The 12759-nt window shown below is 40.7% G+C and overlaps 1 protein-coding gene across 5 annotated transcripts in view; it reads right to left on the reverse strand.

Moving 5' to 3' along the window:
- The window catches only part of LOC311514312 (NEDD4-binding protein 2-like 2), a 107608-nt gene that overhangs the window by 16873 nt on the left and 77976 nt on the right, over nt 1–12759 (reverse strand). For 4 of the 5 annotated variants that reach the window (XM_084616811.1, XM_084616812.1, XM_084616813.1 and 1 more), the window contains 2 exons: nt 3619–5495; nt 638–723 (listed from right to left, as the gene is read on the reverse strand). In XM_084616811.1, the coding sequence (XP_084472937.1) occupies nt 638–723; nt 3619–5495 (1963 nt within the window). The remainder of the gene's footprint in view (nt 1–637; nt 724–3618; nt 5496–12759) is intronic. The other variant, XR_014709868.1, reaches the window with a different exon arrangement.

A 12759-nucleotide genomic window follows, 5' to 3' on the forward strand; every position in this document is an offset into this window, starting at 1 on the left:
GTAGTAGAAGAAGGAGGAAAAGGAAGGAGGAGGACTGTATCTGCGGGGTAAAAAGAAGGACCCTGAGCAATAGGGAGCAGTTTTATTTTTGTTGACTGGCTCATATGTTTTTTTGCTGCTCTGTCCACCTAAACCTAAATCTATATAATGCCTCTTCCTTCACTGTTTGTATTCATTTATATAAAACATGGACCTACCAGCAAGAAATACTCTTTCTCCACATGAACTGAATCCAGAAGCACAATGACTGGGGGGGGGAGGGGGGGCAACAGGAGGGGCATAGATGCTAACACAAATTCACAGTCACCCATAGTCTTTCCGGGGGGAGGGAAGGTCCCAGCTGGTCCTTGGGACGGGAGGGGAGGGAAGGGACCTGGGATGGCAGCTTCTCATGTGGCTCTGGCTCCCGGCACCCACTTGACCCAGCTCCCTGCTTCCCAGAACCCCAGGATGCCATCTTCTCACACTGCCTCTTCCATTTATGGTCTCACTCTGGAAGGAGAGATGGTGGCTCAGTGAGGACATGGCAGGTGACCTGGGCCCACTTCTTCAGAAAATTCTGGTTACACCCTAAAGTAAATGGTGCCTCTTTACTCCTAAAATACAGGAAAGCCTTGCAGAGAACTTAAACCCATACCTCCACAGATGTCTTCCATAGTAAATGGATCTGCTTTGATGTTTTCCAATCAAGAGGAACTATGTAATCATCTGGCAGTAAAGACTCTGAAAAAGAACAAGACATTTTCACAGCTGACTATTAATACCTCGTTACATAAAGCAGTGATCCATCAGAATAGTATCATGACATTATATTTTGTCAGGTTTCATGCATATCTGAAAGGGATACTGCCAGCTCAAACAAAGCCCAGAATTTAGGTTTTATACAAATAAGCTTCTACAGAACCTAGGACCAATAAAAAAAAAGTCTATATTTTTGTTTAATGCCAATGTAAAGATAGTTTTTAAACCAAACATTTTCCTGCATTATTTACACTGCCAAAATTGTAGCTTTGTCCAAGTGCATGGGAACTGGAAAATGAAATTTACTAGGAAAATTCACTAAAAACAAAAGTGAAACTTCAGTCTCTAAATTGAAAAATGCAAAAAGTAAACAAACATCTTAAATGAAAAGTAAATTTAGTTTTTAAAATTTTATCAGTTTAACAATTTATAAGAGGAATTTTAACATAGTATATGGAAATTATTCTATAAATATGTCATATTTTTAACCTGATGGAGTTCTTCAATGATTAAAGTTGAAAAGAAATGCTTTGTAGAAAAACAGTGTAAAACGCTTATGGAATACACATTCTGTTATATGTGTTAACTGTAAATAAGTGACAAATAAATTTGTTAACTAAAAAGCAATTTACCTTCCAATAGAACAACTAACAACATTTGTAGTACCTTTCATTTAGGAATATTCCTAAATGCTTTATGAAACCATTGACTCACACATTCATTGTAGTTGCCTTAACAGTACGCAGCAGTACACAACAGTTTAGGACAGGCAATGAGGAAAAATATGCATGACTGAAATTGCAGCAAACATTTAAAAAGAAATAATATTGATACTCAAATCAGAATATGGCCAGGAAAGTGGAATTAACACCTATAATTCTGAGAAAAATGCTATGGGTTCTTTAATGATCACAAGTGGCCAGTGCCTCAGACTATGCCTATACTACAGCTTAAGTCGACATAAGTTATGTCACTCACAGATGTGAATTACCCACGCTCCTGAGCAACATAACTTATGCCGACTTAAGCACCCGTGTGGACAGCACTATGTCAGCAGAAGAGCTTCTCCCACCAGCATAGCTACTGCCACTCATGGGGTTGGGGCGCTGTAATAGGGGGGCCCGGAGGGCCATGGCCCTCCCACTTCTTGAAAGTGGACAGGGCCTGGTCCGTCCACTTTTTGCCAGAGGCTCTGCCCCCCTGCCCCTCCTATTCCACCTGAGGCCCCAGCGAGGCTGGCAGCTAGAGCCTGGCTGGGGACACTGGGTAGCATGGGGTGCCATGCCACGGACCCTCCAGCAGCCCGGGGTCAGGTGGCCGAGAGCAGCCTCCTTCCCATGTCCCCACCCCTCCTAGGTCCCCTGGCCCAGGGCAGATGGAGGGTGCATGGCTCTTACTATGGCCGAGCTGTGGCTCCAAGACCCCTTCCCCTGGCCAGAGCCATGTCAGGGTAAGAGCTGCTCGGGGAGCCGTGGATCCTCTTGCCTTGGGCTGGAAGGGGGCCTGCAGGCTGTGGACATGGGCCAGGGCCTGCTCTTGGCCACCCCACCCCAGGTAGGTGGAGGGTTTGCAGCTCCTGACCCACTCCAGCTTCTGGGTTGTCCAGGGGCAGGGCCTTGGGCAGAAGAGGCAGGGTCACAGAGGGGCAGGCCCCCCACCCCACACTTTTTGGAAGGCTCCGCCGCCCCTGTCATTGGGTTAGAACAGCTACATAGAGAAAACTTAAAGTGGCGCAGCTGCACTGGAGCAATTGTTAATGTTTTCATTAAGGAAAGACTACAATTAGAGAGTTAGAAGGTTCACAAGTACCTTGCTAAACAGGGGTCTAAGTGACATCAATCCTGTTAAGATTTATAAAGCCCTGCAAATCTGTGGATATCTTCTTTATGTCCGCGGACCATTTTTGCTGATTGCGGATTGGATGAAAATACAAATTTTGAATCTGTGCATAAATCTTTAGAGCCCTGCGCAGTCAGATATATACACATGAATAGTCCCATGGTAAAATTAACCATGTGCCTAACTCTGAAGAATTAGGGCTTAAGCAGTTCAATCTTTCTAAAAGAGTTTACACTACATGACTTAGTATACATTAAATGACACTAGAATATGAAAATTCAAGCTCTGTTTGTTCATTTACCTTCTAACCATGACATCTGAATGTATGGATTGCATGATTAAAAGAATATGTTCAGTACTAGAAAAAATACTTTATGGTTTTTAATTTCAATTTCAAATTAAATTTGATTAGGGGGAAAATTTTCATACTGCTGAAGTGATTTAAGAGCGTATGTCTGTTTGAAAGGCAGTGGAATTAAACCTCCAAAATGCCTATGGCACATGTGAAAATGTGATGCAGGTGCTTTTGAAAATTTTAACCTATAATTTTAAATTATTAGTAAAGGGATACTACTGTATTACAAAGGTGAAACAAACATTTATCAGCAAAGAAATACAAATCCAAATAATACGTGTTTTCATGCAGTTTCCTAAATGACAGGTTAAAAATTCACTCAGTATGATGTATTTGGGCAGCTGAAATTGCAACACAGCTACAAGGACATCATTCCTTGCATTTAAAGTTAGTAAGTACTCAGTATTACTCAAGATCATGCAATGAGGGTAAATTGCTAACAAAAGAAATCAATGATCACTGCGTAATACATAATCTACAGAGCTGAAAAGCAAAATCTTGGTGCAAAGTACCATTTGCAAGACACTAAGTGAATGCCATCAAAAGTATCTATATTGGCAAGCAGTGATCAGCTACAGTATATTATTACATTTATGTAATTGCTAGTTGCAATAAGAAACTGAGACTTATATAATTAAGCACTGTTAAAAATAAATAATAAATAATAATAATAATAATATTACCCAGTGGAAATCCAGGAGAACCAAAAAGGTCTACAAGTTGAAATGCAAATCCCAATGATAACGGAAGACCCAAAAAGTGGGATTTAGTATTTAAAGTATCTTGATTAGCTTCAATTTGTGAGGACTGTGATGGCTTACTTTCATCTGCTTTGTGTATATCTTCACCACAGCTTTCAAATACATTAGGGTATGTAGGACAGTCAGATGTTACTTTAACAGAACACAAAATATCTGGTTGACTATTTGTAAACGCTGAAGAGAACTGTTCTCCCTCACCCTCTTTTTTATCAAGTATTTTTTCTTGTTTAAAAGTTGTAATTTGTTCCCTACTTGTTGAAGAAACTATACAAAAGCTAGAGGGAAACTTCTGAACTGGAGAAGAAACAGCTTTCTTTGAAAGACACAGAGATTGTCCCAACTGATTATTATATAAGAGAGATCCTACACCATGGTTAAGTGAAGAATCTGTCACATTATTATTAGAAGGTGCTAGATGTTCTTGAAATTCAAGGTGTTGCTCATTCCTCTTTCCATTGTCCTTATTTGAAATTCTTTCTTGTTCTGTTTTCAAAACATTTTCTGATAGGTTATCATCCATTAATAGAGCATTCTTGCGTCCCTCCTTTGTACTAACAGTAATCTGCCTTGGTAGATGAAAGTTTGGTGCCAAGTTGAAAATCCTTTTGCATCTTCCTTTTTTCTTCGATGGAACTGGTGTACCTACATTGCTTGGAACATTTATTTCAGTTAAGCAGTTTGAAACAGTGACTCCCGACTCTATAAATGAAATATTATGTACTTTGTCAATCAATGATGACGGTAGACCACCAGGTGTTACATTGCCACTCTCTTCATTTAATGTTTGCAGACTGGTCTCTTTTTCTAATTCTTCATTAGATTCATGAGTTTGTTCTACTGTGCTGTCAGGATAGGCCTGTTTGAGCCGCCTCACTCTTTTTGGTCTTTGCTCACATATGAATTTATGGGCACCCTCAGGCCAAGAACAAGAACCCGGCCTATCAGAGCCAAGCTGCAACTGTATATCAGTTAAATCAATTGAAAAAAAAGCCCAAGGATTTTTCTCATTCCTTTTTGATGTCTGTCTGTCTTTCATGGTTTTATCAGGCAAGAAAGCACAAATTTCAGATGTTTTCAAATCATGCTGGAGAGACAGGGTTTCTTTTTTTCCATTACTTACATTTAACAATTTACTTTCTAGGTCAGGTTCACATGCAATTTGATCTGATGTAAGTTTATCTTGATTGTTTAACATCATAGCACTATTTTCTTTACTGTTATATTCTGTGTCTAGAACAGAACTGTGATCATTTGTATCTAAGGAATTGGTCTCATTTTCCTTAAGGTTTTTATTTTGGTTATGAGCAACCACCTGATCATCAGTTTCAGAGTAGCAGCCGTGTTGATCATCAAGTGTGTGTTCAAATTCAATTATGTTTTTATTAGGAGCAGATGTCAAATTTATTAGAAATGGACCATCATCTTCTGTAAACAAGTCACTTTTCACTGGACTAGCTAACATTGCTGAAGTCTCAGACAGAGCAATAGGTAAACTTCCTGTTTGATACTTTGTAGATTTTGGGCTTTCATTATAGTCACTATTGGAACGACCTTCACAACCTTTGTCTCCTGGATCTCCATTAAATGTAAATACTGATTTTCTTTTTTCTTCTTCTGAATCTTCCTCTTCACTCTCTGATGTTTCCTGGTCATCTGGAATTAGATGACAAGGGGCTCCATCTGATTTTTGCTCTGTGATTTTAACATGATCGTGCTTCATTTTTCTGTTTCTTTTTCGCTTTTTCCTCTGTTTAGCTTTGCTCAGTCTGTGCCCAGGTTTCTTCTTAATGTCTGTTTCCCTAAATGTAGAATAAAAAACTAAATATGAAAGAAAATCCATAGCAGTAATAACCCACTCATAATACGCAGCTTTAGGAAAAAATATTTAACTATATGGTAATCAAGTTTTGATTCCTTCACTACTGAAATTTTTTTTTAAATCCTGATATTAAATTTATTTAAAAATTCATTTAAAAATTACCATTTCTGTATATTTCAAAAACATGATATAAATGTGTCTTACCATTCACAAAGCATCTTTAAACTGTTTAACATACACACACTGAATTTTAGTTTGAATCTCATTTCAAGAACTTCCAACTTAAAACAAAGCAGTAGGTAAAGCAGCATTTTCAAGCGTCTTTCAAAATTATAAATGATTGATCCCCACTAGTCATTCAGCATCTAGGGTTTGCCCATGTTCTGTAATTTTCTCCACCTTGTGTAATGTTCAGAATGGTGGAAAATGAGTGGAGAGTAACATGATCTGTTTTCCTTCTGTTAGAATATCCCACTGATATCAGAGTGTTCTTCTATTGGGCAAAATAGATTAGATGGACTCAATAATTCAGAAGATACTAACTACAAAAAATCCTGATTGACATACAAGTTTAATAATTATTACCATTCCCTCAGACCTAGTGCTCAATGCACCATGTTTAGCATGTGTACACATGCATTTTATCAGGGGAGTATAGTACCTCTAATTACTTACTTATTTAATTTGGAACAAAGTGGTACCTCATGACTGTCGGAAGAGATGGTATATTTAGGCCTTCCAGAAGCCTGCTGTGGATTTTAAGAGTCTGTTCTGATAATGTTCAATAGTGTAAACATAAGCAGAACTGTATGTGTAAGAAACTGCAGAATAATTATGTTTGTGAGAACAAGAAAAGATAAACTAACTAAAAAGCTATAAAAGACCAGTTTGAACTAATACTAAACCTGTACTGACAGGAAAGGAGAGTTGACATGGAAATGAGAATAATATATATGTCTACAAAAAGATAACAAAAATTATAAATAACTTTGTGTAAGAAAGGGAGGTTGCAGCTGTAGAGTCTGATGCTGGAGGTGACTGTGATGAGATTGTTCTAATGAGCTTCCTACTTATAAGTAACTGATAACTACTTGCTGAGTGTTTTGCCTTAATAAATATTTTTTAGACCCATCTGTTGAGTAAGTAAACCTCAATCCAATTATTTAAGTCTACTAGAGACAAATTAATTTAGTAGTAGGCAATTATGTAATTATGAATCTCAAGTCTATAAATCTGAATTGTTGAGTTGCACTTCTCATCAAGATTAACAGGCAGCAGTACAAACAAAAATGGCAACTAAACTTTTTGGCATCACACTTCCCAATTACAGGTTTCTAACCAAACTGAGCCCTAAATAAAGAAAATAAAGATGACTAGGTAAACCTATTACAGGAATTTAATACATTCTATAGATATACTTTTTTTTATAGAGCAAAACAATGAAGGGAAGGTTTCAGAGTAGCAGCCGCATTAGTCTGTATTCGCAAAAAGAAAAAGAGTACTTGTGGCACCTTAGAGACTAACAAATTTATTTGAGCATAAGCTTTTGTGAGCTACAGCTCACTTCATCGGATGCAATGAAGGGAAGGTAATTCCAAATAAATGAATCTGAGGTTGATGACCTATATAGGTAAAATAGGTTTCTTTTCATACCTTCATATATACCAGAACAGACTGATACAATTTGAGAAGAGGTTCTATGGAAATAAAAAATAAGGGAAAAGTTGATACCACCAGTAGAGTACCACATCCATACCTCGAGGCCACATCCATAGAGATTTATTTCCTCCCTATAATACCCAGTAAATGAGTGCAAGAATGACTAACCTGTCATCTTACAAATGTCATTTTCCATTTCTTTACTGGAAAAGTATTGTTACTTATCTTGTACAGTAACTGGAATTCTTCAAAATATTTGGTCCCTATGTGGATTCCACTTGAGATGTGCATGCATTCCATGCGTCTGAGACCAGAAGATTTTTGTTAGCACTGTCCATTGGTCCATGCCTGCACCCTTCTCTTCCTTGTGTTTTGAACTAAGGGCATCAGTGGCACTGTGCACTGACCACTTCTCCAGTTCTTTCTCTATAGTGAATTACCAGCAGGATCCACAGCAGAGGAGAAGGAGGGCGGGTAGTGGAATATACACATAGGGACTCAAAGTTACTGAAGTTCTTAAAGAACTTCAGTAACTGCATAAGATAAGTAATCGTACTTTCTTCTTTGAATGATAGTCCATATGTGTATTCAACCTGAGGGGGCTTACTCGCAGTATTCATTGAGGGCGGGGTGGTGGTGGTGAGGAACCTTACTCTACCACAGATTGGAAGACTGTTCTGCTGAAGGCTGCATCTGCTGTAGAGGCTTGTACCAGCATGTACTGTCTCACAAAGGTGTGCACAGAACCCCACCTTGCTGCTTTACAGATTTCCACAAGAGGGGCACTTCAAAGTGAAACTACTAACATAGCCTGGGTTCTGGTCGAGTGGGCCCTCACACTTGTGCGGGAGAGGTTGCAGTTAGTTCATTGCAAAGCAAGATTCAGCCTGAAATCCATTTGCAAAGTCTCTGTGAGGAGACTGCCTCCGCACTTGTGCTTTTGGCAAAGGAGAAAAACAGCTTAGGGGATTTTTGGAAGGGTTTTGTCCTTTGCAGGTGTAATGTCAAGATTCAACAGACATCCATAGTATGTAGCTGCTTATGCTGTCTGGTGGCATGTGGCTTCACAAAGAAGAGAGGTGAGTGGATGACCTTGTTCAGATGGAATTCTGAGATTACTCTGGGGAGGAATTTAGGATATAACCTCAAAGAAACCTTGTCCTTCTGGAAGACCATATAGGGCAGGTACACCATAAAGGACCCACCGCTCACCTACTCTTCTGGCTGAGGTAATTGCCAGAAAGGTAACGTTTGTAGCTAGATGGAACATTCATTCATGCTATTAAGGCTAGACTGAGATCCCATACTTGGGTAGGTTTCAGTACCAGAAGAAAGTTTCTGACAAGTCCCTTCAGAAACTGTTTTGTAGGAGGATGGGGATCCACTGGAGGGTGATAGGCACAAGTTACTCTCAAGTGCACTTGCAAGGAGATGATAGATAGTCTCAATGTTTTTAGAGAGAGGAAGTAGTCCAGAATAGTAGGGATCTCAGCATCCTCTGATGGTCTATGGCACAAGATAGAAAATCTTTTTCATTTAGCTGTATAGCATTTTCTCATGAAGTCTTTTCAGCTATAGCTAAGAATGGCTTGTACTATCTCTGAGCATGATCATTCTGCACTTGTCATCCATCATAACCATCTGTTAAAGGGAGAGATTCCGAGTTGGGGTGGAGGATCTTGCCATTGTCCTAGGTCAAAAGGTCTGGGAAGAGCTGAATGCAGAGGAACAGGTGTGAGGCCACCTGGAGAAGGCTGGTGAACGAGAACTGTCTCTACCACTGAGGAAAAACTAAGATCACCAATGCCTTGTCCTGTATGATTTTACTCAGGATTCAAAGTAAGAGCGGAATGAGTGAGAATGCATACATCAGTGTTTCTGGCCATTGTACTAGAAACACATCCCCTCTGCACTTGAGGCCCCTAGCCACTCTGGAGCAGTATGCCAGGCTTTTCTTGTTTTCTTGGGATGCAAAGAGATCCCATAATTGGAATACACTCTGTACCACAGCGATACAGAATCTCTGTATGTGTGGATGTGGTAGGGGGACACAAAAGTCCCATCAAAAAGATTTCTTGGTGGCATGCTGGGGCTAGAAGTATAATGAAGAAGGAACAGTCTGTTCACTATACTGCATTCTTTGGTGTTTTCTACAAGGCTTGAAAGCTCTTTGATGGTAGAATGATTGAGGAGATGGTTATTATATGGTTATAAGATTGAGCCTTAGGATATATCCTCCTTGGTGCGGTAGTAAAGATACTCAGAGAACAAAGAGTTGCTCTTGAGTCTTTGAGGGTACATAACGATTCCTCTGTTTTCTCACTGAATAGGTTATTTCCCATGAAAGATCCTCTGTAGTGGACTAAACTTCTTTTGAAAATCTGGAGGATTGGTGTCACAAAGCCCAACTCATAACTATGGATGTTGCCATCTAGCAGGGATGCTGTACCTGCTGCGTCCACCGAAGCCCGGAAGGGCCAATCTAGCTAGCAATTTACCTTCATCAGTGATTGCTTGGAACTGAAATCTATCCTTTTGAGGTAGTTTGTTATTGAATTCAGAGAGCTTATTGTAATTAATAAAATCATACTTACTTAGACATCAATGCTTGGTAGTTCACTATGTAGAACTACAAACTTGCTGATGTGAAATTCATTCTTCCAAAGAGGTTTACACGTTTGGTCTTCTTCTTTGTGGGTGTAGATCCAGATTGGCTGTTGCTTGTTTCTTTTGGTGACTGCCTGCACCACTAAAGAGTTTGGAGCACAGTGTGAAAGTAACTTTTCTGCTCCCTTTAATAATACAAAGTATTTCTTCTCCATTCCTTGGGGGGGGGGCAGTGCAAGTGGCTGGAATACGCCAGACTATTTTGGCCAGTTCTAGCCTCATTAACAGGCAGTGCCACTATATTGGGATTAGTGCTCTGGAGGATATCCAGTATCTTATGAGGAATGTCATATACTTCCTCCAGCAGGATCTGGTGTGTGTCTGCAATTCTCTTCAGAATGTCCTGGAATTGCCTGTAGTTATCAGGTGGTGATGGTGAGGCTGCTGTGACTGCCCCATCTGGTGAGGACACTGATAATTCTTCAGCAACGAGTGGTTCCACCTGTTCAGGTTGCTCCTCTTCCTCAGTGTCCCTGAGCAGGTTAAGGCTCTGCCCCAAAATGGGAAGCCTGTCTTGACTCCCCTTGAAACCTTGCCTATCTGGGATACCTCACATATGGATTCCATGCACCCCAATAAGGCCAATATGAGGGATCATAGGTAAGGATACAATTTAATCATGGAAGTTATGGATTCCATGACTTTAATGAATGTCCATGACTTCTTTGGCTTCAGCCAGTGGCGGATCCTGGAGCTTGCAGTCCCATCCTCACCACTGTGGGACTCAGGCTTTAGTCCTTTAGTCCCCCCAGTAGTCTTTCTCCCCCCAAAAATAGTTTTAGTAAAAGTCACCAACAAGTCCCAGGCTTCCATGGATTTTTGTTTATTGCCTGCGACTTGTCCATGACTTTTACTAAAAATAACCAGGATAAAATCTTAACCTTAATCATAGGGGTAACAGGGTGGTCCCCATGGAAGAGGACACCATTGGTTCCAAGTTGGGTATTCCTTCCTGTGAGATTGGGAAGGTGCCCTGGAGATCTTGGAGCCTCTATTGGGGCTCACTTCCCGCCTTGATAGGGGTGGTGAAGCTCTCCCACCCATATCAGACTCATTGGAGGAGAATGAGGTCTCTGTGACAATAGGAGGTGCCATTGGTAGCCGTGGTCTCATTATGATTCAGCTGGTCGACAATACTGAAAAGTGGCAAAGTGTTGGTGTAGGGACCTGCTTGGTTAGGAATGGATCTGAAAGTATGGGTGATTCTGGGTCTGCACAGATCATAAGGTCCTCCAGTATAGTGTATCTAGTGGCAGCCCCAGGTGCTGGAGAGTGGATCAGGCTCCCGTACCTTAGTGGTGCCAGCTTCAGATGGACAGCATTTTTTGGTACTGACGATTCCTTTTCTCTGCGCATCAGTACCATTGGTGTAAGAGGCATTTACTGTCTTCTTTCCCTCATCAATACTGAGGATATTTCCAGCCCTGCAGCTGTCAACAGTTTTGGTTGCTTGTTCCTTCTGTTGTTCAGTGCTAAGGAACCAATACTGTGGTCCTTGTGAGTGCCACACCACACCCATAGGTGCAAAGTGACACCTGACATAAAGGGTGTTGGAGAGGAAATCTTCTTTTGGATGAGGTCTTGGAGGGAGATTTCTCACTTTTCTTGTGAGAGTGTTTGCTTTTACCCTCCTGATGTCTCTGTTTGGAAGAGTCTTTAACTCCACCTTGAACAGCCTCAGAGCCGGAGATCACCCTGCTCACCACTGTGAGAGGAGGAGCTTCTCAGTGCCTCTCTCCTATGTACAGGAGCGTCTGATGGTCCAGAACTGAATGAGGTTTCATGGAATGATCCATCAGGAATCTTCTAAGCCTGAACTCACAGGGTTGATTAGTTTGGTGAGGAGAGGACCAACAGACACTGTACTGAGAGAGGATATGAACTTTCCCGGGGCAATAAAGACATGTATCAAAGTCATCACTGACTGGGAAAGCCTGGGGACAGGCCGCACAGATCTTGAATCCCAGGGTCTTCGGCATCCTAGGTACCTGCATAGGGGGGTATCAGGGTGTGGGTGCCCCTTGTACTCCTGAACTACTGAAATGACACTATCTAAACTGGTAAAATTATTAACAGATCTATGTTTTTTTAACAGGAATGCTAGCTAAAGCTATGGACACTAGAGAAGTCCATCTCAGGCCACAGGTGGTAGAAAGGAATTGGAGAGGCCATTAGTCTAGACCACCCTTTATGCCCTCACTTCAGAGTACAAGGAGCAGAAGGGCACTGGTGTGGACCAACTGACGCTGCTAGAAAAAATCTTCTGGTCTCAGATGCAAGGAGTGCATGCACACCTTGAGTGGAATACATGTTGGAAATCAAAGAAGAGGCACCTTGACTCTCAGTGGATATGGCAGGTAGGTCTCAGTCAAAGGTAAGTCTCAGTCTTCGAGGTAGGTCTCAGACAAATTCACCAAGCTATAGTGGATTTGAAAGTCTTGATTCCCTTTTATATTACAGTTTTTAAAAAAAGCATCAATTAACCTCGTATCTAAGCTGTGAATATACTTGAGACCCTCCACTAGCAGAAACATGCCAAATTCTTTCCAGATTAATTGAGGAGTCTTCTGTGACAAAGAAGCACCAAAAGGTGCTCTTTGTTGGATATAGAATGGGACAAAAACATGCATTTTTAATTCAAAATAAACCTTGAGATAAACAGAAAAAGGAAGGAGGAAATGGTCCTCAACACAAGACTTTTCTTATATAAAACAAAAACTATAATACAAGACAATTTGCCAGCTTGTCACTCTGTGGTCACCAATGTGTGTGTGCACACTAGAAAAAGTGTTACAGAGCCCACAACAACAGGGCAGCTGTACCTGTGCTAAGTTGCTAGAATAATACTAGTAAAAATGCCTGATGCTATTCTACATTAGCACTTATCTGATTCCTACCATGACAGTAGCCTTACCATT

Source organism: Lepidochelys olivacea (genome assembly GCF_965140295.1).
Source record: "Lepidochelys olivacea isolate rLepOli2 genome assembly, chromosome: 1".
In the NCBI taxonomy this organism is placed as follows: Eukaryota; Metazoa; Chordata; order Testudines; family Cheloniidae; genus Lepidochelys; species Lepidochelys olivacea.